This window comes from Uloborus diversus, unplaced genomic scaffold, assembly GCF_026930045.1.
Source record: "Uloborus diversus isolate 005 unplaced genomic scaffold, Udiv.v.3.1 scaffold_583, whole genome shotgun sequence".
In the NCBI taxonomy this organism is placed as follows: Eukaryota; Metazoa; Arthropoda; class Arachnida; order Araneae; family Uloboridae; genus Uloborus; species Uloborus diversus.
The window spans coordinates 86,858-111,698 of record NW_026558773.1 but is presented as its reverse complement, the minus strand read 5'-3'; the positions used below and the strand labels follow the sequence as shown (position 1 = coordinate 111,698).

At 31.7% G+C, this 24,841-nt stretch overlaps 1 protein-coding gene across 1 annotated transcript in view; it reads left to right on the top strand.

The window, feature by feature from the left end:
• Window positions 1-1,318: 1,318 nt before the first annotated feature.
• LOC129233653 (sodium-dependent transporter bedraggled-like) overlaps window positions 1,319-24,841 on the top strand; it is a gene marked incomplete at its 5' end in the record, with an annotated part of 44,900 nt that continues 21,377 nt past the window's right edge. Inside the window, 6 exons of the mRNA XM_054867626.1 lie at window positions 1,319-1,334; window positions 2,817-2,948; window positions 15,920-16,072; window positions 19,639-19,705; window positions 21,158-21,290; window positions 22,269-22,400. Coding sequence (XP_054723601.1) covers window positions 1,319-1,334; window positions 2,817-2,948; window positions 15,920-16,072; window positions 19,639-19,705; window positions 21,158-21,290; window positions 22,269-22,400 — 633 coding nt within the window. The remainder of the gene's footprint in view (window positions 1,335-2,816; window positions 2,949-15,919; window positions 16,073-19,638; window positions 19,706-21,157; window positions 21,291-22,268; window positions 22,401-24,841) is intronic.

Sequence of the window (24,841 nt, the reverse complement as noted above, 5' to 3'; positions counted from 1 at the left end):
TTTTAAGTATTTGGTACGGATTCAGAAAAGGGAATTGGAGCAAAGGCTGGCAGATGACATTGATGGGAACCCTAAGAGGTTTTTTGCTTACGCTAATTCTGGGAAAGCTCGAAACAGTCAAATTGGGCCTTTGGTTGATGAGCATGGAAATTTAATCCATAACGATAGGGATATTGCAAATGTTCTAAATAACTTTTTTTCCAGTGTGTTTAACGATAACTGTATCTCAACAGTTGACACTAACAAGACACAAGCTATTATACAGCTTGAGGATTTTGTATTTTCCAGGGAGGAGGTTTTATTTCATTTGAAAAAGATTAAAGCAACTAAAGCTCCGGGACCAGATAATATTTATCCAAAAATTTTAGTTGAATGTGCAGAGGAATTAGTGGATGTTATTTTGAATATTTTCAATGCTTCTTATAACTCGGGGACGGTGCCAGAGGACTGGAAGCTGGCTAACATAACGCCACTCTTCAAGAAGGGGTCTAAAGGTATTGCTGGGAATTATAGACCTGTAAGTTTGACTTCGGTGATTTGTAAGATTTTCGAAACTTTGCTCAAAATTAAGATCATGATGTTCTTAGAGACTAATAGTCTGTTGACTAGTTTGCAGTATGGTTTCAGGAAAGGTAAATCCTGTACTACTAATTTATTGCATTTCTACGACAAGGTTACCTCAGCTTTAGATAACAAAAAATGTGTGGATGTTGTTTATATTGATTTTCAAAAAGCTTTTGACAAGGTACCGCATGTTGCTCTTCTCAGCAAGTTAGCTGACATTGGAATAGGAGGAAAAACTTTACTTTGGGTTAGAAATTGGCTTACTGGTAGGAAGCAAAGAGTAGTTGTGAGAGGAAATCATTCTAATTGGAGTGATGTTTTAAGTGGGGTTCCTCAGGGATCAGTTTTAGGGCCTCTTTTGTTTATTATATTTATGAATGACATCAATGAAAATATTTCTGGAAGCATGAATTGTTTTGCTGACGATGTAAAAGTTATGGGGATTGTCGAAAATGAAGAACAAGTAAAACAGCTGCAAGAGGATTTAGATCATATTACTAAGTGGGCAGATAAATGGGGTATGGCAGTTAATGTAGGGAAATGTCAAGTGCTACACTTAGGTCATGGAAATAAGCGTATGAGATATCGTTTACAGGGTTCAGTCATAAATCAGGCAGAAAATGTTATGGATCTGGGTGTCTTTATAAATCAGGACTTCAAGTTTAGTCAACAGTGCAGTATTGCTAGTAACAAAGCCAACAAAATGCTTGGGTTCATCAATAGATCTATTTCAAACAAATCTAAGAAAGTTCTTCTGCATTTATATAGGAGTTTAGTAAGACCTCATTTGGAGTATGCTGTTCAGTTTTGGTCACCTTATCTGAAGAAAGATATTTTTGTATTGGAAAGGGTTCAAAGAAGGGTAACTAAATTAGTAAGGGGACTCTCAGATTTAGGTTATGATACCAGACTTAATAGGCTTAACATGTATAGCCTGGAGCAAAGGAGAGTCAGAGGGGACATGATTCAGTTATTTAAATTTATCAAAATGAAAGATGTAAATGGATTAAATTTTTGCGGGGAAAGCAGGACAAGGGGTCATTGTTTTAAGCTATTTAAATCTCAGGCTAACTTGGAAATCAGGAAAAACTACTACTTTAGCAGGGTCGTGGGCACTTGGAATAGCTTACCAGAAGAGGTGGTAATGAGCAAGGGAGTGGATAGCTTTAAGAGGGCCATTGATCTTCATTGGGGACTAATTAATTGACTAGGACCAGCCTAGCTGGGCCCAGTGCCTGTTGCTGGTCGTCACATTTGTATTTGTATTTGTATAAATAAAAATTTGATTTGAACTCCATTTTGTGCTGTTGCAGCAGATGCCTTTTTAACATTCTGTGTGCATTGTACATCAATTTATATGCTCTTGCATCGAACAATTTTTGCCAAGCAACCTAAACATGTACAAATAAAGGAATAAACCTTGAAAATGTAAAACCGGATAGCGTAACCTTAACATGCATTTATTACATTATGGATAAAACTTTTCCTAGAATTTTCTGTAATTCCTTTTTTTTTAATTGACGAATCTTTAAATCCCAAAAAGAAAAACTTCAAAATAATTTTCCACAAGTTGTTATTAGATATCTGAATTAGTGATTGTTAATGATACAATGTAATACTAAATAATGTAGTATCTACAATGTATTATCAGAATGCTTTTTCTTCTCTTGTTGCTATTCAGAATATTTAGACGGCAGGGTGTTGACCAAGTTCAGAAATTAGAAAATGAACTAGCAACGCATCTGCCAGTGTGTACCTTACATGAGGCATTTCAAGCAACTGTCAACCCCCTCATTTCTCAAAAACCTCCAAAACGTAAAACAAAATGACTGACTTAAAACTGTACTCTCCAAAAACTTCAATGATGTTGTCTGTGGAATCCCGCCCACCATTGGGCACCCCTGGCTATTAGTCAATGACAAATTGACTAATTTTTTTTTTTTTCAAAATTGGTCCATCCGTTTAGGGGCTAGAGTGCCACAGACGGACACACAGATACAGACACGTCAAACTTCTAACCCTCTTCCTTTGTGCGTGGGGAGTTAAAAATATCCTGTTCGAAACAACAAAATTTGGAGCCCCTGGCAGTTTTTTGCTTCAGGATTTAAATGTATACTTAATTTAAAATAATGTGGTGCTGAAGCACTATTTTTTAGCAAGTTACTATGAGTACATATCTAAAGAGACCTTGCAAACAATAATATGGTATTATACAAAGATTATGTTTATTTATGTATTCATTTCTTTTACAGGATGTTTCATATTTCAGTTCCTTCTTCTTACATTTTTCATCGGCATTCCAATTCTTTACATGCAGATGGCTCTTGGGCAGTATTTGGGATCTGGCATGCTGGACATGTGGTATATATCCCCTGCTTTCAAAGGTAATAATTAAATATATATCCTGATGCCTGCATATCATTGCCTCAGAACTAAAAAACTCAAAACTCGCGATCGCCAGTCGCCAAATGCGACCAATTTTCAAATTTTGGCGACCATTATTTTAACTTCAGTCGCCAATGTGGCTACCATTCGCCAATGCAACCTTCCCTGACCTATAGTCTTGATATATGACCTTTCCCCAAATTCTTTTGTCCACTAAAAGTTTGTCTATCGGATCGCCAGGGATGAAGGAGGGAAGGGGCGGAGTATTGTCCAATTGTGGCTAATTGTGCAATGTGTTCTTGTTCTGAATAGAAAACAGAAATCGCAATCACGATGGCAAATTCGTTACAAAACTTGCTATTTCGAAAACTCGGCTTTCTTTACACGCGATCGTAATACACCAATTTAGTAAATTACGCTTTTTTGATCTTAAATTCATTTTTCAACTTTATTTCTCCTTAACAAATGGCTATTTCTTCGTTTTGCGGTATTTTTAAACTACGCGTTTTCAGAATGGCGTCACTTTGTTATTGTTTATTTTAACAGTTAAGACGAAAATGTCCTTTCCAAAATAAAAAGAATTAATCTTGTACATTTGGTTTACATATGAATAAACAAAAATGGCGCCTTTGAGTCAAAATGCACCGAGACAAGGTAAAAACTATATCACTGAAAAAAAAGTTTTTTTGCAAGATTTTTGATTTTTTGTTTTAATCATACGGTTAGTTTTTCCTTTTTCTTTCTTTTTAGAATAAGAAACCTACTAGAGGAGAGGACATATCCGTTTATTTACTTTATTTCTCCTTAAAAAAGATGTTATTTTTAAGTTTTGCGGTAAATTTTCAAAATGGCGTCTAGCGTTTTCAAAATGGCGCCACGTTGTAGATTGTCCATTTTCACCATTTAGAAGAGGAAAATGTGTGTTCCAAAATAAAGAAAAGTACAATCGTATTTATAAAACACATAAATAATAAAAAAAAATGGCATTCCTGCATCTAGAGAAGGTGGAAAGAAAACGGCTGAAACTCTTTTTTTCTTCTGCTGGATCTTTTATTTCACTTTTTATTTTTTTTTCGTTTTGTTTTATATTGTTTACCTTTCTTTTATTTATTCAATTTTTGACACTCTGGCTTCGATTTTTATAAAATTCTGCATGCATTTGCAAAAACATAAAAATATTTTTGTAGAATCGCAAATGGTTTAGGTTTTACATTCTGTTCAAGTTTTTGGTATTTTGTTGTTTTCTTTATCAAGGAACTAACTCGTGTTTTGGTTGAAAGCTGTGATGTTTCTAGAAGTTTTGAAAGCTGAAAAAAAAATTATTAATAATAATAATCTTATTTATTTATTTATTTATTTATCCTGAAGTGTTTTGCTTAAAGATAAATTAATGCAGATTATAGTTTTCAAAAGATGTGTTAAATAATATCTGGGCAGGGGTGCCCGTTCCCCCCCAAGTTCAATTCCCCCCCCCCTCCAAAATTTTTCCTCAACCCTTTTTTCCTTTTTTATTTTTAGCTCGTTTTTATTTTATTATTTATTTTTTTAATATTTTTTATTTACTTATTTATTTTTAATTATTATTTTATAAGAAACGTTCTTTGCTACACCAATGACATATGCACAAATACTAAATAAATAAACGGATTAAAATAAATTAAATAATTTAAATTAAAATAAAGTTTGGCTATCATTTTTTGAGATTTGGCTACCATTTAGTGAGGATCTGGTAGCCATTGGCTACCAATTCAAAATTTGAGTTTTGAGGTATACTCAGAGCAACCATAAGATATCTTAGTGTTGTTTCTGGGATTAGATATCTTACTATTGCTCTGAGGCCACGATATGGGTATAGTTATTGATTGTAAAATAATTTTGTGCTGTGTAGGTTCTACGAAATGTTTGTGAAAATTTGAATTTGTCTAAATCTAGTATTTGCCGAGTTTAATGTTATAAACAAATTTGAGTATTCAAGAGTAACTATTAATATTTTAATGAACAAAAAATACATCAGTAATGAAAAAAAAATGAAGTTAATTTTTTTTTAAATATTAAGTTCAAAAAATCTTTTTATTCTCAAACCTGTAAAAATTACTTCTATGTTACCGAAAAAATTGAATTTTCTGATTATAGAATGAAAATTTCTGTGAAGTATTTTGATTCTAAAATTACCTTAAAAATCCAAAGCTAATTTCAACATTTCATGACACATGATATCAGGATCTAAATTGATTGATAGAAAAGAATGAAAATGAATAATATGTCTGGAAACTTAAAGATTTTAAAATTATAAACTTCAAAACTTTTAAAGTTACATATTGAAAATTGTTTTCTTGTATGACAGCTAAGAAGTTTGATTTATTTTTACTCCATGTAATAGTTTAATTCATTCATAAAAACTAAAGCATATGTTTAAGTTTTAGTGTAATAGAATGTTGCTTTTAGATTTTCTATAAAATCTTTTAAATTAGATCACAGGCAAATTTTGATCAATTGAAAAGAACATCCATGAATATGTATTATGTTTTTGCAGATATAGTAAGTTATGGTGTGTTATTTAAAAAAAAAAAAACTAATTTAAATATGAAAACTAGACTTCAGAACTTTGGTCTAATGCATTGGCGTTGTCAGCTGAAATTTATTGGGGGGGGGGGGGGGACCATTCTGACTCTGTCATTTTCAAGTTGCATTAAGAAAAATTCGTATATATATATATATTAGGGTGGTCCTTATTTTTGAAGTTGTAGATATTTTATACGACGCCCCCTCAATTTGTTCCATTATACAAATAAATGATCCATGCAAAATTTTAAGTCAATCCATGAATATTAACACGTGCTCCTAGGGCCCCCTTTTTGAGTTTTGAAGAAAAAATTGCGAATTTTCTCATTTTTATGTAAAAATATTCCTAGGTTTCATATTTAAAGTAATTTTGAATATCAATAGATGTTGCTACTTCCAGACCAACCATTCTCTCACTTTCATTCTGTAAAATTTTACATATTACATAGGGTACAAGTACACCAATGGCCTTGGGACAGGCATACCGCTATTCGCGCACGTTTCAATCCAAGCGGCAGGGGAACATTTCTTTCCACCAAGATGCACACAAGGGATTCTAAAGGTCATTAATGAATGGCCTAGGCTATTAATGAATGATTTTTGACAACAACAAATTGCCTCCTCCATCCTTTGGGGGTGTTGATTTAGAAAATTTTCTGTGTATGTAAAAGGTGTGACAAATAGGGTCACTAGGTTTCCATGCTATAAATATAAGTAATGACAATTATATTTTAATTCGCTGTTCTTTAGTTATATACTTAAATGTTTATACATTCTTATAATTTAAATTTTGAAAAATACTCGATTACCCTACCATAAAAATAAACTCTATTTTCCATATCTAAATCTATACTTTAAACTGTCTTCCATTTCAGTACATAGTCCTTTATTATCATCAAATTCCTCTTGCATTTCACAAGGTTTAGAAACCGAAATGGGTATCGATCCTAACCGGTTGAACCTTTTTTTCTATATCTGGTCTACCACAACGCAAAAAAGCTTGACAACTATTGAGATCTGCTCGCATTTCATCAATGTTAGACAAATGCCATATTAGGAACAAAGATGCTGCTCATTTATTAACAGCCTACTTAGATGCAGTAAATTTAAATCCATCGTACATCCCTTAAGAGAGCAAGAAAAAATCTTCGAGAGGTAAAATCAGATTTCATGAATTTAAATTTAGGTTTTTTATTTATTCCCTGGGATACAAAGCTACATCCAGATGTAACTGGAAAAAAACGCCCGATAGGCTTACCATGATAGCTTCAGGTTCCAACGTTGAACAGCTACTCAGAATTTCTGAGATATTTCTTCAGTTGTATATGATATCTTAGATGATTGCTCTTTATTGCTAACTGTTCAAGCTGTAGTGTTTTATACAGCGGCTTACAATACCGGCCGTATAAATTGTGCATGTATTTTTTTAGAGCAAAAGCTGAACGGTGATAGATTGCATTAGTATTACTATTATCATGCACTTGAGATCGTACTGCAGAGTGTCTTTAAAGAAGTTCTTGCCTTTCTTAGTTCTAGACGCGATATTCCATTATTTAAGCGCTTCAAAATTCAAAAATTACACATACCACTTAAATTCTAAGAGAAGAATTTGATGACATATTATTGTTCATAGAAAGCGGAATTAAGAAATATTACAGAGAATTCTCATAACATGTAATATTATTTCTTGGTTGAAGTCCTCGTTCCTACAGGGATATGTTTTCGGCAACCTGGAGCTTATCTGTGAGCCAGATGGGTCGCTAAAGGAATTTAGTGTTTGAATATTTATATATTTAGGAAACAATTTGAATTGACCTTACATGAAGAGATTGTCCGTAAATGCTGTTTTACAGTTAAATGTTGTATGAAGATATAGTTTTTCGCAGCAACCCTTTCTAGGCCTTTTAAATTAATATAAAGTCTAGTGTCTAAAAAACCTGCAGCGTACAAAATGATAACAAACATGCAGCAGAAGCAGTGATTGAAAAACTCATAAATCACTTATGTAGGGTTGCCATTGGCGACTAAAAAGGCGACTTTTGCGACTATTTTTTACCCTAGGCGACTATGGCGACTTTTTTGGCAAAAAACAGGCCAAAAACGACTATTTAAAAAAAACGGCGACCTTTTGCAATAAATAGCGACTATTTTTTTATATTTTATGAAATTCATAGAAAGATTTTGAGCCAGTCAGTTGCATTCCAACACACTATGGATATTGCATCATACAGTTTTCAGCCAATAGCGTTTGGCGAACGCGTTGATTTACTGAGGTCGAATTCAAATGCAAAAAAAGGGGGGGGGGGTAGAAAGATGATCTGATCAAGGATTGTAATTCCAGGATTTTGATAACAGCCGATGTGAAATAAATACATTCAAGTAAGTGTTAAAAAATATTATTTACTTTACATTATAACAGGGATAGATCGCCGCTTTTTGTCTTGGTTTTTAAAGACTTTTTCTGGATTTTTCTCCGAAATTTTAAAATTTTCAAATCAATCAAATTTTGAAGTTAAAATATCATATTTTTTCTTTTTTAAGGATAAAATTACTTTAATATGCCTCCCACCATCATACCCGAAAAAAAAAATCGTAAGTTCTGCGAAACCAAAACTAAAAACATGCGGCACATTGTGATTTTTCCCCCCCTAAAGCTCAATTTTCGTTTTCTGTAATAAAATTGCATTATTAGTAATGATCTCCAGTGCTTTGACTTAAGATATCATAATTTGTACGGCAAAAAACCAAAGCCGTTCTTGTTTAACATTCTAGCGTCGAACACGTGCGTCGCCGAAAATTGCATGCCTTGTTCGAAATTGAAATCTTTTAGCATCCGGTTAGTGTTTGAACTATTTTAAAAGGTCTTAGATATTTTAAATTATGCAATCTTAGGGCAATTTATTTTGGTTTTTATTTCAATAATTTCTTAATTTTTTTAAAACTTTGTTCTTAAGTTGTTATTAGTTACGTATTTTCGTAAAAATACGAAAATTAAAACTAGCAAACTTCCTTACTTTTAAATTTATGTCCAAAATAAATATTTTCAAAGCTACTTAAACTGAATTTTCCTGTTTTTTGAAGTTCACATAGAAATGAAAATATAGAGAACAAACACTCAAGCGTCGAACACGTGCTTCGCCGAAAATGTCTTGCCGTGCTCGAAATTTTAATCTTTTAGCATCCAGTCAGTGTTTTAATATTTTTAAATGGTCTTAGATATTTTAACTTATGCTATCTTAAAGCAATTTATTTTGATTTTTATTTCAATAATTTCTTATTTTTTTAAAACTTTGTTCTTAAGTTGTTATTAGTTACGTATTTTCGTACAAAAACGAAATTTCAAACTAGCAAACTTGTTTATATTCAATTTTATTCCCAAAATATTTTCAAAGCTACTCTAATTTAATTTTCTTGTTTTTTAAAGTTCACATAGAAATGAACATAACTAAAAATTGAATTCTAGGTGAAATTCATATGAAAATGAAAATTTGACTCCTTTTAGCTGGAAACTGCTTCAAGTGATCACTAATAGCACTAAAATATAAAATGTAAAAAAATGAAATGAAAATTGATTTAACAATTAACAAGTCATAAATTTACTTGAATGTTCATGTATTGGTTTGCAATAATTAACTTTAGCTTATTAGGTAATTTAAAATATGTTTTCACATGTAGAAGTCTGATAACATTACATCAGCATCTGCTAAAACAAAAAACCTGTCACTACAGGAACATAAACTGGGTCCTTGCCCTAAAAGTTAGGCTAAGAAGTAGAACTGGCCCTGCCATTATTTAAGAATTTTTTTTAAGATGTTTTGCTTGACGTTGTCATGGTGCCATGTTCACATGTGCCCCCCCTCCCCTATACTTGTTTGTTGTTTACTTTGCTTATTTCAAAAGCCATTTTACCTATTACATTACTTTCCCTATATAGCTATTGCTTAATTATTACATTTGAATAGTAGTATGAAAAAACTGTCTCATTTTAGTTCACAGTTCTTAATTTTTAATAAGACTAGACTTTGAAGTACACAAATCAATGATCAGCATTGAAAAAAAAAATCAACATTTAAATGTATTGACAATTTTAAATTTAAAATGCATGGGAAAATGTCAATACTGTCTCCCCAACTTAAATACTTTGAAGACTCATGAATATGTTTTACATTTTTTACTTATTAATAATGAAAAAGAGAACAAAATACATCATTTATTATATGCTTTTACTAAGAATTTTAAACAATCCTTTTTTTTTTCAATAATTAAGAATTTTGAAGAAATATTTTTTTTAATAAAAATTCTTAATTTTTTACACTATAAACTTTAATGCGTCACTTAAGTTTTTATATTGCCTCAAGTAGGACTTTTAAAAATAAAGTAAGCCTCACAGACCCTAGGAGATGTGTTACTTTATTTAAAGTTTAATCTTCATTAAATTCTATTATTAGTAGTACCATTAAAAAATGCTGAATGAACCAAGTTAATTTTGAAAAAAAAAATATTATGTTTGGGAAAATAAGTTTTTATTTTCTTGTAGTTACTATAGGTAGTCATCTTTTGATTGTGTGACACAATGTATTTTTTTAATTTGTAAGTATTTAAAAAATATTGGAAATATGAACTTCATTACTATTCTGAGAGTTGCTTTTTTGAAGTAGTAATTCCAGTAAAAAATGTTGAATGATGTTAAAATACATGTTAGATCTGAGAAATTAAGTTTTGATTTTTTCTTTTTTTTTTTACATTTACTATAAATAGCTATGTTTTAAGATTTTCTGTTGTGTGATTTTGTTACACTAAGTATTTTTTGAGTTATTAAATAGTTAAAAGATATTGGAAAAAGCAACTAAATGGGTGAAAAAAGCAACTTAATCATTGTGCTGAGGAGACTATTTAGGCGACTTTGTTTTACAATTTAGGCTACTAAAGCAAGTATTTTGAAGCAAAATTTGGATGGCAACCCTACTTATGGTACTTAGGTGATGAACTAGTTGCTTTGTCCGTATTGAATGAAGGAATTAACACTTCGAAGATAGGAAAAGACAACTTCAAAAAAATGCTTGCTGACTAGAAAGACGTGTCTGATGACTGTATAAAAAATTTCAAATAACAGTAGATGATTTGGAATACTTTCTTAGTAAAGATCTTCTTCTTTATAGAATCAATTACAAGTGAATAAAACTGTTTGATAAGTTACAAACACCAAAAGATGTTTTCTATTTGATCCTGATTCATTGCAAAATGAAGGAAGCTATTGAAAGGGAAGAGATATCGTTAAAATGCTGAAAGTTGTGAATGATACAACTGAAAGAGGAGCACAATTAATCGAAGAATTTCACAATCAATTTACCGAGTATGAGTCACAAAAACAATTTAGTATTTTGCAGACACTCCAAGACTATCAGAAAAAAATGCACGCGATTGAGATACATTGAGAGAAGCGTACGATTAAGGTAAAGTTTCTAAAGCAATATTTCATTCTTATTCAATGTAAAATCTTTAGACAATATAAAGTAATTAAAAAGATTAATTTTAGTGCTACCTCGCTGTAAAAATAATTTGCAAACATAGGAGAAACGATGTACAGGGTCTGAAGTAAAAACTCGAAGATTTGTGGGAAAATTATCAAATGTGTTAAAGTTCAACGCCCTAGGGGCACGTGTTATTATTGACCGATCAAGTTCAAATTTTGCACCGATTACTTTTTATTATAGTGTCACAAAACTAGGGGGCGTCACTTGTTGAATTCCGAAAAAAAATTTCCCATATAAATAAGGACCACCCTAATATATATATATATATATACATATGAGACAAAAACTTGACATCAAATAGAAATGGGTTTACATTTAATACAATACTTTTAAACGGGTACATCTTGATTTACATATTACACAATAAAAAAAAAAAAATCGAATACCAACAAATACATTTTTTCTAGACTGCACATGGGATACGAATATCCGTGCTATTTTTTTGTGATCAATTTCGTCCAAGATGTTTTTGTGAACGTAACACAAAGCAACATGATTCAAACCACTTTTGTGTCACAGTCGACCTTAGATACAATTTCAGCTTTCTCAGCGCAATGAAGCTTCTTTACGACGAAGGGTGGCACACCAAGTTTAGCCGCACCAAATTTTCAACATTTTGAGACAGTGGGCAATTGAATTAACAGTTCTTAATGAATGAAATCATCAAAAACGAAATCCAGCTTCATCGAATCAGCCGCTTTATGGAATCAAAGCTGTTTAGAACAAAATGTGACTCATAAGCCGCGACAACTGTATAATTAAATTTTTGTATTACATAGTGATAAACCTGCAGCTCTAAGTTCTTGGCACAAGTTGGATTCAAAGGAGTTTAATTTGATGTTTTTTAATTAAAAAATTAAAGTATATAATTCACCGTTATGATATTCACGAACCTACGAAAAACACTACTCCAAAAATAAATAAGACACAAATAATTAAGCTTTCATGATATCATATTTTAATAATGCAACCTTTTAAAGTATTTTCTTAATTTTTTCAGGTTTTTTGTAACAAATGCACCAAAATTTTGCTTTTTTGTTGAATCCTCCGTACACTCAATGCATATGAAACCAAAAAACAGCAAAAACCATGACAGGCCTGCCTTGAGAGGCACATCCCACATATTGAAAAGTACTGGCCTACTCAGAGAACAAACAGCATTTGGTGTATAATTGAATTCTGATCAGCGGACGATGGGAAAGAGATAGAGAAATGAACTGTTTTTTTCTGACACGTGACAATAAGTTTTAAAATGGTTATTTCAATAAAATTTGTTCAGTAAAACAAGATTATTAATGGAAAATCTTCTGTTAAGCTTTAATAACTAAAAGGAGTATTATTTATTCCATTAAAATTTATAAAAGATGAAACATTTTAAAAAAAGAGAAAGCTGAACGCATTAGCTCTGATAGGACTCATAATGTCCAAATATTGACTGTAAAGCATACCGGATTAGCAGACATTGGGGGCTACTCGATAGGAGGTCAGTGAACTTTCATAAACTTTCCTTTCCCAGAAAATTTTGTCTGACGAGTCTTCAAATTTCGAGTAGTTTTTTGTGAAATAGTGCATTAAAAAGATATTATCATTATTAGATGTAGTGATGTAGGTAATTAGGAATTTCATTCGGAAAATCGAGAAGTAACCCCATCTGAACAGGGCTGGCCGGATTGGGCCCAATGGTTTTTTTTTGAAAAAACCCATTTAAAAAACCCCATTATTTAGCCCACTTTTGGGTTTTTTAAATTTTCTGAGAAGTTTAAAAAAAATTAATTAATTTAAATATTTTCACAATTTAAACTTCTTTTTTATTTGTTCTTTACCACAGACAATGGACATAAAAACAATGAATTTTGAACTTTAATAGTATTTCTTAACTCTTAACTGCATTAAAAAAATTCTTCAAAGATTTTAATAAATGTATTTAACTTTTTTCTTTAACTGGTCAATAAATAACTCAAATTATCTTGAGTAAGTCCTGGCCTGTCTGATTTTCTCAATATTTGTAGATTGTACAGAGGAAACTACTTTAGCTTAAAGGTTTTCATGTGAATTACTTTCTGCAAACCAACACTTGACAAATTTCGAATTAACACACACAAGATATATTTTTTAGAAATTAACAGGTTTTTCAAATGGTCAGACAGAAAACAAAATAGAATGTACAGTATTTTCATTATCTTACGAAAAAGTTTAATATTTCTTACTCTGTACACAGAAATAGAAAAACAGGCAACATAAAATTCAATGTCTTGATTAAGCTGTAATTCAGTAAAAAGAGATTTTAACTACTTGAGGTTCTACACTAGTTTTGCATAACAAAATGAAATACAATAAAGTAAAATGTAAAAAAAAGGTAATTAAAAGCGAACGATAGACTCGAGAAGTAACTTTGCCTTAACTGTTGGTAATCATGGAAACTAAAAAATCGGAAACTTCACCATTCTTGAGTTTTGTCATCTTTTATACTTTTCTTCAGAAAACGATGAATTTTAACTAGTTTTCCAGCGTTTTTACCCCAAGACAATTTTTGCGCTTTGTCCACATACTTACACTACAATATGTTACAAGTACCCCACATTTTCCCTAAAAAAAGATTTAAAAAATCCACATTTCTTTTAAAAAACCCTTTAGTTGGGTTTTTTTGGGTTTTATTTAAAAAAACCCAAAAAACCCTGGGTCCATGGGCTTTATTAAAAAACCTCGGTTTTTGCCAACCCTGCATCTGAATAGTATAAAATCGGGGAGCCCATGCATATGTTACACTAAATAGAATGGTACTTACCTATCACGGTCTTTTGACTTTTTAAAGATGGTTCCGTGGATGTTGATGATGATTCAGTAGTTAAAAATTGCTCAGATTCATTTGATGTCGAAGGTTTCCTACATTTTCACGTTTCAAGCCACCTCTCCATAGCCGTAATCGAATATGTAAAAAAAGGAATTTTTACCGAAATAGGAGCGCTCTTCAGGTCACCTACTCTCAAGGAGAACAAAAGACCACATGAAATTATCTTTATTTTTGTCGGAACGTTTCCCAATAGGGAAGCTCCTTTTATTTCTGTCTTTTTTTTTCTGGTCATCTTGCGCTTTTTTTTTGTTGGTCTATCGGAAGTGACATCACAGTATCCATCGTTATGCTGGCTAACGATTCGCTTTTGAAATTGCATGTTAATTTTTAGACTCCTCCTTTTTTTTGTAACGTAACGCTTTTTTGGTCAAATTTGAGATGCTGCAAACACATTTGAGAAACCACGCTTCGGTAAGGTACTTTGAAGCCACGTGTTGAATAATGTCAAAACACATGACATGTCCTTTCCCTTTCTACCCCAAACTTAACCTTTGACCAGCTAAGTGGTGTTTCAGTATCTCAAAGTTGTCCCGTTCTTTCCCACTAAATATCAACAAATATGTTGGAATGACTTTCAAGCTGCGGAGACACAACTATGTTTGCACTAGGGAGAAGGTGTCCCCTATCTAACATCCTCCACTAAAGCTAGTGTGCACATAGAGCAGAGCAATGGTTTGTCATTGGAGTTCACTTTCCGACTTTCCGTTCCCTATACACATCACCTATTTTGTTTTTTTTAGTTCATTTTTTTTCGATGTTCATTTCGTTTTATTTGATATGAATTAAACATGGTCTTCAAAGCAAAAATAATTTCCCTGAAATAATGAATTTCATCTAGACAATTATCGAGGGGGTCCGATTTTCAAACATTGAGGGGGTCCGGTCCTCAAATATTGGGGGGTCCAAATCCCTTGGACCCCCCCGGCTGCGACGCCCATGGTCTAATATTAAAGTAGTTTTGAAATTCGTGTTTAAAGCTAATTGTTGAACGTGAGATTTAGAAAATTAGTACTCAATCTGTATGTGACACTCTGAGCTTTGTGAGTGGCCTAGTAAAGAAAGTAAAAAAAAAAATTAGTCATATAACCTATTTTAGTTCTGATATAATAATAATAATGATAGTAATAAATCTAAGTTTCCTTTCTCCAAGCAATTGTAGTTTATTTTCAGCAAGTTACCACCCCATAAGCCAGGGCTAAGGCAGAAATAGATGAAATACACAGCCAGCTCAGTCATTCCAGCCGAGGACTGCAGTTTGGTGCTTATTAGCACTCAACCATTGCTTCAGTCACCTTTCTGGTCAGTGCTAATTCTATATTAGCTACCAGTTTGTTTGGCACTCTTGGCTTCCTTAAGAGGTTTTCCACCTCCAGCTCAGTCACTTCCTAAGCCGGGCTGATGAGTGCTAATAAGCACAAAACTGCAGTCCTCGACTGGAATGGCTGAGCTGGCAGTGTATTTCATGTAATTGTAGTTTGGTTTGCTCCTGGGAAGAATCCTTTTTCAGAGGTGTTGAGCACCATTAACAAAGAATTTTCTTTAATTTTGGTGTTCCGTTTTGTAAGAAATCTTGTGTGTGGGGGGGGGGGGGATATCTGTGGGGAAAAAATGTTTGAGTACCTAATTCATTGGTGTATTGAGTATCTAATTCAGTGGCGTATTTAGTATCTAATTCAGTGGTGTATTGAGTATCTAATTCAGTGTTAGACTTAATTAGATACCCCATTAGCTCATTTGAGAAAAATATATCTTTAGCCATGCTTTTATTCAAAAACATGTCTCCTAGTGCAGTTATGTTGGAAACAAAATTAATCATTGTATGCAGTATTAACATAATCGTTATAGTGTTTTAAGAAGGAATAAATTCCCTCCTTGCAGCAGCTTTACTACACTGTTGTTGTTAAAAGCTTGATATCAATTATTTCACTTTTTCTTGTTCCTTGCTTTGACCTCTGTTTTTCATTATGTCTAAGAAACTTGTGGAAAATGTCATATTTATGTTAATGTATGTTTTCAATTTTAGGATTGGGCTTTGCAATGTTGTACTTAAACATACTTTTGGGCATTTACAATGCTGTTCCTTTGTCATGGCTGTTCATATATTTCAAAGATTCCTTCATCACTCTCAAAGACTCATATAAATGGGGAAAGTGTCATCATTACTTTGCAAGCAATGGTAAGTTTGCTTTTTTTTTTATGTTTGCTTATACGCCAAATAAATTCATGAGTGAATGATGGATCGATTTATCTTGTGGCTAGAGGTTTTGCATTACGTAGATTTTGGCATTATGTAAATCATTTCACATTGATAAAATTTAATTCCTACAGCTGTATTACATGGGTTGCAATGACAGCATGATCCCTCGCAATGACAGCAGACAGCATGATCCCTCACAATGACCAGCTATTTTCACAAAATTTTATTGATTGCTGCATTGTTGTGTTTTATTAAAACTAAAATGTTGTGTGAAATCTTCATTGCGTAATAAACTTGTAACCTGTTTCACAACCATTACTTTTTGGCATTTTGTACATGTAGTGCATCAGCATTGCGTTTACGGCCATCTGTTCCAATATACCATTTTCTCTATCTTATATCCATGTTTGTATACAGCTTCTGGGACATCCTATATATTATGCAAACCATAATATTAGCAAAAATGCAGAGTAATATTTACTTTTAACCATAAAGCATATTCATTTGTGCAGGGTGTCCGTGCATATGAAAAGTCATGGAAAGTCATGGATTTCGACTATGATCGAAAATGGTCATGGAAACTTGTGATTTTCATCAAAAAATGCTCAAACTGCCATTTATCATGGATTTTGGGGTCAAGGACATGCATATTTATCGAATTCTACAAATTAGGTGCAAAATTTACTCATCTTGGTTATTTCTTACACTTTTACCAGTCAGTCCTGATTTTTCATGCATTTCGAAATTTGATTGCATTTGCTTCTAAAACACTCCCTCATTATTCTTTACGATGTTATTCTACCATTTGAACGTTCATAATTTTGTTTTTAGCATTATTTTTTAACCTCCTCATGTGTCTTATTGTGTAGTTTTGTGTACTTGTATATTTCTAATTTTGCCCCTCTCATTTGACTCAAAAATTTTAAGTCATTTGAACCTGAGTTGATTCAAGAGACTCCCAAAACTTGTCATTAATTTTCAGCAGTGTCTTAAGTTAGTAAACATTTTAGAAAATGAAATTGGTCCAAAATAATTAATTAAGGATGTTTAGGACATTGATAAAATACAGAAATCAGGGAATTTTCAATCGGGGATTTTTTTAAATATTTGTAGCCTATCCTAAAACTTTGGTTTTTTTTAACTAGTATGTCTGGAAAGTTAATTATTAAGTACTTTGATATTTTTTTTTTCTGATTTTTTGTTCATTTTATTTATTGTAAACATAAGTTTACTTTCTACTAAGTTATTGCTAGTCAGATTTTTTCAATCAAAACTACTAGCTGTGAAAAAATAATAAATTTCAAATTCATTATTTGTTTATAAAATAAAATTTTTAGTTAAAAAAAATTCAAAAGAAAAAAAAAATCAAACTTAAATGCTTCACTGTTCACCAATAGAACATCAGTATCAACATCAGTATTGCTGCATGTTTGAAGTTTCTTTTATTTTGAAGAATCATTTTGCAACTGAAGCTTTTTTTCAGTATTTTTAGTAATTGAAAAATTGTTGTGTATCATATCGGATTTTTCAGAGAAAAAATAATAAATTTGATTATTTATAAATTCTTACCTATATAGAACTTTTGTACGATTTATTGGAATCCAAAAAATATTTCCAGAAATTTAAGGTTTATAAATGTATCCTTGGTAGTGAAAAAATTAAGTTGAAACTCTTAATTATTTCATGTGCATCACTAGTCATTGTTGCATAAAATGTTTTTTTAGTTATAATAGTAGCTGAACTAGATTCACTGTAATTTGGATTTTTATAAACATCTGTCTAAAGCATAGATCAGATGGTTGCAATTTAATTTTCACAAAACACAAATTTAGATATTCTTGTGAAACATTAATGTTTTTTTTTCTGGAAAAATTGCATCCCGTGGAGTCATGGATTTCAAATCTTGAAATGTAGCAGATACCCTGTTTGTGAATGATTAACTAAATTGTTTAGTAAATTTGAGCTTTAAAACTCACTCATTGTAATCAAAAATTAATCTGATATGCAAATGTGCAGATATATGCTGAATATTATCTTATAAATTTTTAAAATAATCTATGTTGGGTTCTCTCAAAGTTTTGCAATGCAAATGTTGTGATGTGCAAATGTGCAGATATATGCTGAATATTATCTCATAAATTTTTAAAATAATCTATGTTGTATTCAGTAAATTACCGCCCATTAGCCAGGGCTAATGCAGAAATACATGAAATACACCACCAGCTCAGTCATTTCCAGCCGAGGACTGCAGTTTCATGCTTATTAGCACTCATCAGCCCGGCATAGGAAAGTAACTGAGCTGGAGATGGAAAACCTCTTAAGGAAGCCAAGAGTGCCAAACAAACTGGGAGCTAATATAATTAGCACAGACCAGACGAGTTATCGAAGCAATGGTTCAGTTCAACTCGAAGATTGAAGGCAAGACATGGTATATTCAGAAAATTACCGTCCATTAGCCATTCTAATGGGCGGTTGGTTCTAAGTTTTAAATTCTGCACCTCCCTTTGAACACTGAAGTAGGTTAAGTCTCTTCCCCTGACCATCACCAAAATCATGTGTGCTTAATACTATTTGTAAAATTAAAAAAAAAAAAGGGAATTTGAAACTGAAGTTGGTTGGGACAAGATTTTACATTAATTTTAATATTTCAATAAATAACCTCTATTTTTGACATAATATTATTATAAGTGTAAATGAAATAAAAGAATAAATGAATTAAATGTAAGTTAATATTAGGTGATTTAGGTGAGGTTGGCATGTAATGCTGGTCACTTTCAGAACATTGATGGGAGGGCTGTCATTGTTCGTCCATGACAAGTTTTGAATATTAGGCTGTAACCTATGACAGTTCTCACATCTGGCTACTTTCAATGCTTATCTCGATATTTTGACTTCATGTGTGCTAATGTGAAAAACCCAGATATGTGGATGAAAATTGCACTAACAACCCTAAAAAGAAAATGTCCGCAAAATTGAGAAAATTTTAGTCTGTGTTATTTTTATCATTTTATTTTTTAAAAACATTCATGCCTCTCTTGAAATTCTCTTTTGCTCCTTTAGGGGGTGCTATGGGCCTAGCCAGAGGGGAGCAGGGAGGGGCAACTGCCGCTTCCTAGAAAAGAATCAGATTCTCTCGCTCCTTCCAAACGTCACCAAAGATAATTAAAAATCGTAATTTTAAGGCTTCAATTTTGAAATGTTTCTAGAGGAGAACCACATAATCGTTTTTTATGCCTTCATCTTTCCAAAAATAGCATAAAATGTTATCTAGAAGGGAGGAGGCCTGTAATTTCAAGCTATTTCCGAGGTTCACATGGGGGGGGGGGCAACTATGAACCACTATCTTGTCCCTCTATATCGAGAATCCTGGCTACGTCAATGGGGAGTGCACCCCACCCGCCACCTTGGTTCAGTATCCCCAACCAATATAATGCAAATCCTCAGGTCCCAAGGTTTGTGCTGTTGTGTTTTTTTGTATTTATTTTCTTTTGTGTGAAGCCCCACTGTAAGATTCATATTCATAAATTTCATTCATTACCTTCTAGGCTGTGTTCGAGCTTTAAATTCATCAGCTGCTGATTTTTATGGTTGGTCTGTGCCATCCTATTTTCAGTATGTAATCTTTTCCTTGAGCTTCTGTTTTCATTCTCTTGTTTAACTGATGTATGTACTTTTTGTCCTCTGTTTTAGATTTTGTTTGTGCAGAGGATATTGTATTTTTATAATGGTTTTGAAATTGTCTTTTAAATTTAAATTTCAAAATAAAATTATCATAAAATAATTCCCAGAATCAAAATGTAATAGGCTTAGGTTTAATTTCTGTCTGTGGCATTAAAAGTGTTCTTTAGATTAAAATATCATTGGAAAAGGAGCAATGCATCAAATGCTATTTTTTATGCTTTACAAAGAGAAATACTTTTATAAGGTTATTTTGTTAAGAAAGAAATGAAGAATAGGGTTTTAATATTTCTACAGGTAACACAGGCGACATAATTCATAAAAAACAAAAGAAATGTCGAAGTTTACATTTGACTGGGAAAAGGGCAAAAAAAAAAAAAGCATTTATACCACTCCTTAAATCTAAAATTACGTATCATCTTTTAAAAGGAAGTCATTAAATCTTCATGTAGGAACTGTGAACAAAATTATAAAATCTATTCAATGCTAATAAAAAAAAAGAAAAAAACTTAATGTTCGACTGACAACATATCAGCTTTTATCACAAGTATCACATGATTTTTTCAGCAATGAGCTCTTTAAATGTAGCGTTGGGAAAGTTTTTTTTTACTTTGATATTCTATGTAGGGGACCATGGGGCAAAGTGAACTAGCAGGGCAAAGTGAAATGGTGAAATATATACTCTGCTTTTCAATGTGTAGTACTGTATGTAGTCTATTCCAGTCAGGAAAAAAAATACCGTCGAAGATTAAAGCATTTGGTAATACAGGCAATTAAAAAAAAATTATACTCATGTTGTAATATTTTGTTGTAAGTCAAAAATTATTTGTTACTGTAAAATTATAAAGTTCTTGTTATTAAAGTTTTAAATATTAATTAGACCCCCTAATATTCAATTATATTGAAGAAAAAAAAAGATTATCAAATCAAAAAGTTATTTATTTATTTATTTATTAATTTTTTTCATATCACATAAAATTCTATTAGAAACTCATTTTTATTTCCTAGTATATTCTAAGTATCATGTATAAAATTGATTTCAAAAACTTCAATGATTTTATTAATGTGAAATCTGTGTGAAAAAATAGTAACTACATCAGCAAAAATCCATTGTTGTCATTTACACATTTTTAAACATAAGGAACACAGTCATACACAATTAGTCAAAAAAGATGCACATCTTCTATGAATACACAGTTCTTATTTTTCTTTTGATACATGCAGGTTTTTGTGTAATCAATCTCTCATAATCTTATTGAAAATTTCACTTCAAGGAATTTGCTGCTAAACGATCATAAAATTAAGTTTTATTACTAGCTGTTGTTCTGCACAAGAGCTTTAGAAAATAAATATGGCTAATAAATGTTTTAATTTTTCTCTTTTTAGTGGGCGTGTTCTTGGAAGGAAGCCATTGGAATATCAGTTAGGCGAGCTGAAATTTGAAGTAGCTTTCAATCTGTGTCTTGTTTGGTTGATTATTTTTGTTTGTTTGAGCCGTGGACCAAAAACATTTGGAAAAGTAAGTTTTTTTTCATGTTAGAAAATTTTCTTTGTTGGATTTTCGGTAATTTGTAAATATTTCTTTTCTTTTTTTCATGCTAGCTTTTAATCAGTAAAAAAATTCTAATGATGTTAGCAATAATGACTCTTTTCTCTAGAAGTTATTCATTACACTATTGCAAATTAAGTTTTATATTGTATTTGTAAAATCATAAAAAGATGGTTACGTTTTAAACTTTATAAATTTTAAACTTCCACATAATTTAGTTTTGTTTCCCATAATATATTTGCATTTGTTGTTATCCATGAGCATTTGTTTTTTTTTTTTACAACATGTAAAAAATAAGCAACATTTGGATTTTTAACAAATGCTTTATTTTAAGTTTATTTGGGAAATATTTAAATTTTAAGGTTGTATTCAAGAAGTCAAAATGGTATTTCATTTTAGCACTTTCCTGTGAGTAGATGAAATTCATTTTTTTTTGTGAGAGTCAGAAGTATAATTTCTCAAAATAATACACCTTATTTTTCAGGTATAATTCATATGGCATATAGTTTGGAATTATTCAAAAAGTTGGTATAAAAAAAAAAGTTGACTAATATGTGCAACATCTTGTGATCCACGGGTAAAATGTACTGTATTTTTTATTTTGCATTGGGCAATGTATTAATTAATGCAACCAGAAGTTCTTGTTCTTGCTTACAGCTAATACTGTTTATTAAGAAGGATTCTTATTCTTTTTTTTTTTTTTGTAATCGGTGAACATTTAGAAGAAAAAACATTCTTACTTTTAAAAAAAGCTTTTTTTTTTTTTGGCAAAAACACTATGCTTGTAATGCTCTTGAACATTTGTCAAGTGGTTCTCAGACTTTTATAATAACGATACAATAGCAATGCGAAGAATGTTTTATTTTTCTGTTCTGAAGTAATCTATTATTGCAATATCATATTTTTATTTTGCATTCTTGTGATACAAAGTATTTTTTCAATTCTTAGGTAGTTTATGTATTTGGTATGCTGCCTATTGCACTTCTAATGATGGTCACTATGCGAATGGGGCAACAGTGGAGTGAAGGAATACTGGAATTATTTTCTGCTCCTTGGAGACCTGTTTTACTAGATACAACCGTGAGTAAAATACAGGGTCTCCGGAAAAGGTGTCCGTGATTTTGAATCAAAGCAATTAATGCTTTAATAAATGGAAACCATTTTCTTACTCTTCGATTGGAAAAATTAGTGTTTTTTTTATAAAAATAACATTAGAAAATTTTAATCATTGGCCCCTGTAGATTTGAATCTCTAAACAACTTTAAATCCTTTGGGACCGAAGTAAACACCTAAAATGATTTAGGGCCAGAAATAAATAAAAGATTAATTGCTGCTAACAAAGCCTATTATGGCATGTAAAATTACTTTAAATCTAAACTTATTAAAGTGGAAACAAAAATTTTACTTCAGAAATTCATTATTAGGCCAATTTTGACTTATGCATGAGAAGCATGTGCATTGTGCAATGAACCAAAAGTACAGGTTTCTTTTTTCGAAAAAAAAAATTCTACATGGTATATTTGTGGCAGTAGAGATAAATGAAGTATGGAGAACAAAGTATAATTTTGAACTTTATAGATGCTATCAAGATATTGATGTAGTAAAGTGCATAACCTTGCAAAGAATGATGTGTGCTGCACATGTTATCCTCATGTTCCTTGAGTCCATCCCACTTAAGACCCTAAGTGCAATACTGTTGGCCCCGCTTAATCGAATATTGTTGGTTCCAAGAAATGTTATTAGATTAAGCGGGGTATTTGATAGAGCAGGGAAATTTTCTTTACCTTTCTAAATTCACAACATTTGTCTTAAAACATAATAATTATAAATAAATAGCTATACAAAGGAAATAACTAATGTTATTTGTAAATTTTTTTTGAAATAAGCTAAGTAAACAACAAAATAGTTTACTAATTTATTCATATACTAGTGGCACCCGCACGGCTTTGCCCGTAGTAAGAAATTAAAAGGTCTTTTGGTTCGCCTGTATATTTACAAATAATGCATGATGAATTTCTCGCCAATTATCTTGCCCATGTTACCGGTTTCACTTTACAATAACTTGGTAATTTATTTTTCCATCTTATGATAATTTTGCTCGGGAAAATGTTCTAAAAATTGGAATAGAAAAAGAACATAATCGAATTTTCGAAAAATCTCTTCGAGATGCACACCCCTGTGCTTCAAACTAATTTTGTGCTAAATTTCATGAAAATCGACTGAACGGTCTAGGCGCTATGTGTGTCACAAAGATCCTGGCAGCAGAGCCGTATTTGTAAGTGTGGAGGCCCCGGGGCAACGAAGAAGTGGAGGCCCCTAATCAGGGTTCGAAAAGATCATCATATTTTCGAAAATATCCAAAACTTTGATATGTATCCGAATATTTTGATATATATGTATAGATCCGATATTTTCGACCCGTGAAAGTAAGGATATTTTGTAAGAAATTTATTGTGGGGGCCCCTTTGTTGTGGAGGCCCTGGGGCAGTAGCCCCGCCTGCCCTCCCCTAAATCCGACCCTGTCTGACACAGAGAGATAAAGATGGAGAGACTTTCAGCTTTATTATTATTAAAGATTACAGTACGTATGATAATTATATAAAAAAGTAACTTTCAACTTGAGTTATGAAATGTTTGTCTTGGCACCTTATTTCAGTACTATATTTTTTGAAAAAAAAAATCTATAATAGTGTATTGCTTGCTCCAAGGTCTTTTGGGAACACTTTTCCAAGTCCTTTTCTCCCTTCTCATCTGCCATGTTTTACATTTAAATATTTTTCAATTTGATATCGTCTGAAATGTGTATATTTCTTTGTGTTATTTTATTTAATTATCAACTGTACTGTTTGTTTTTTGTAATGGCAATGAGAAAAGATTAGACAATTAGATAGAATTGAGGAAATATTTGATGAAAAATAGAAGTTTTTTTCAAGTCTGTTGAAGACAAAAAATATTGTTTTCTATTTTTAAGTCAACAATTGTACTTAACTTATTTCTAATTTGTTCAAAAACGTTTTAACAAAAATATTTGCGAAAGCTGATAAATATTATATGATTATCGGGGGAAATTATTCGACCAAGCGGGGATTTTTAACATCGTGTCTATGGGGCAATATCCTGTTCTGGGAAGTTTTATTCATATAAGCAACGTATTTGTTTATCGGTTACCCAATTACGTGGGGCTGACAGTAGGAACTGTCAAACGTCTGAGAGGGAGACCAAAAATTGAATGACTGGATTCACTTGAAGGAGAATTCGAAACTATCAAACCCTCAAATTGGAGAAGTCACGCAAAACATAGATCCAACTGGAAGAAACTTATTTGGATTGTCCAGCCAGTAATGATGATGATGATTCCTCCTGGTTTTCAGCGGATACTCCATAAGAAAACTAGCATGATGTGGCCAATACAAAAGTTTTTTCTATATCAATCTTATGAATTCTTGGATCTAACGTATAATCGCTCATGTAAAATTGCTTCTGCAAAATCCTGCTATTTACAAAAGCAAGATTTTGGCCAT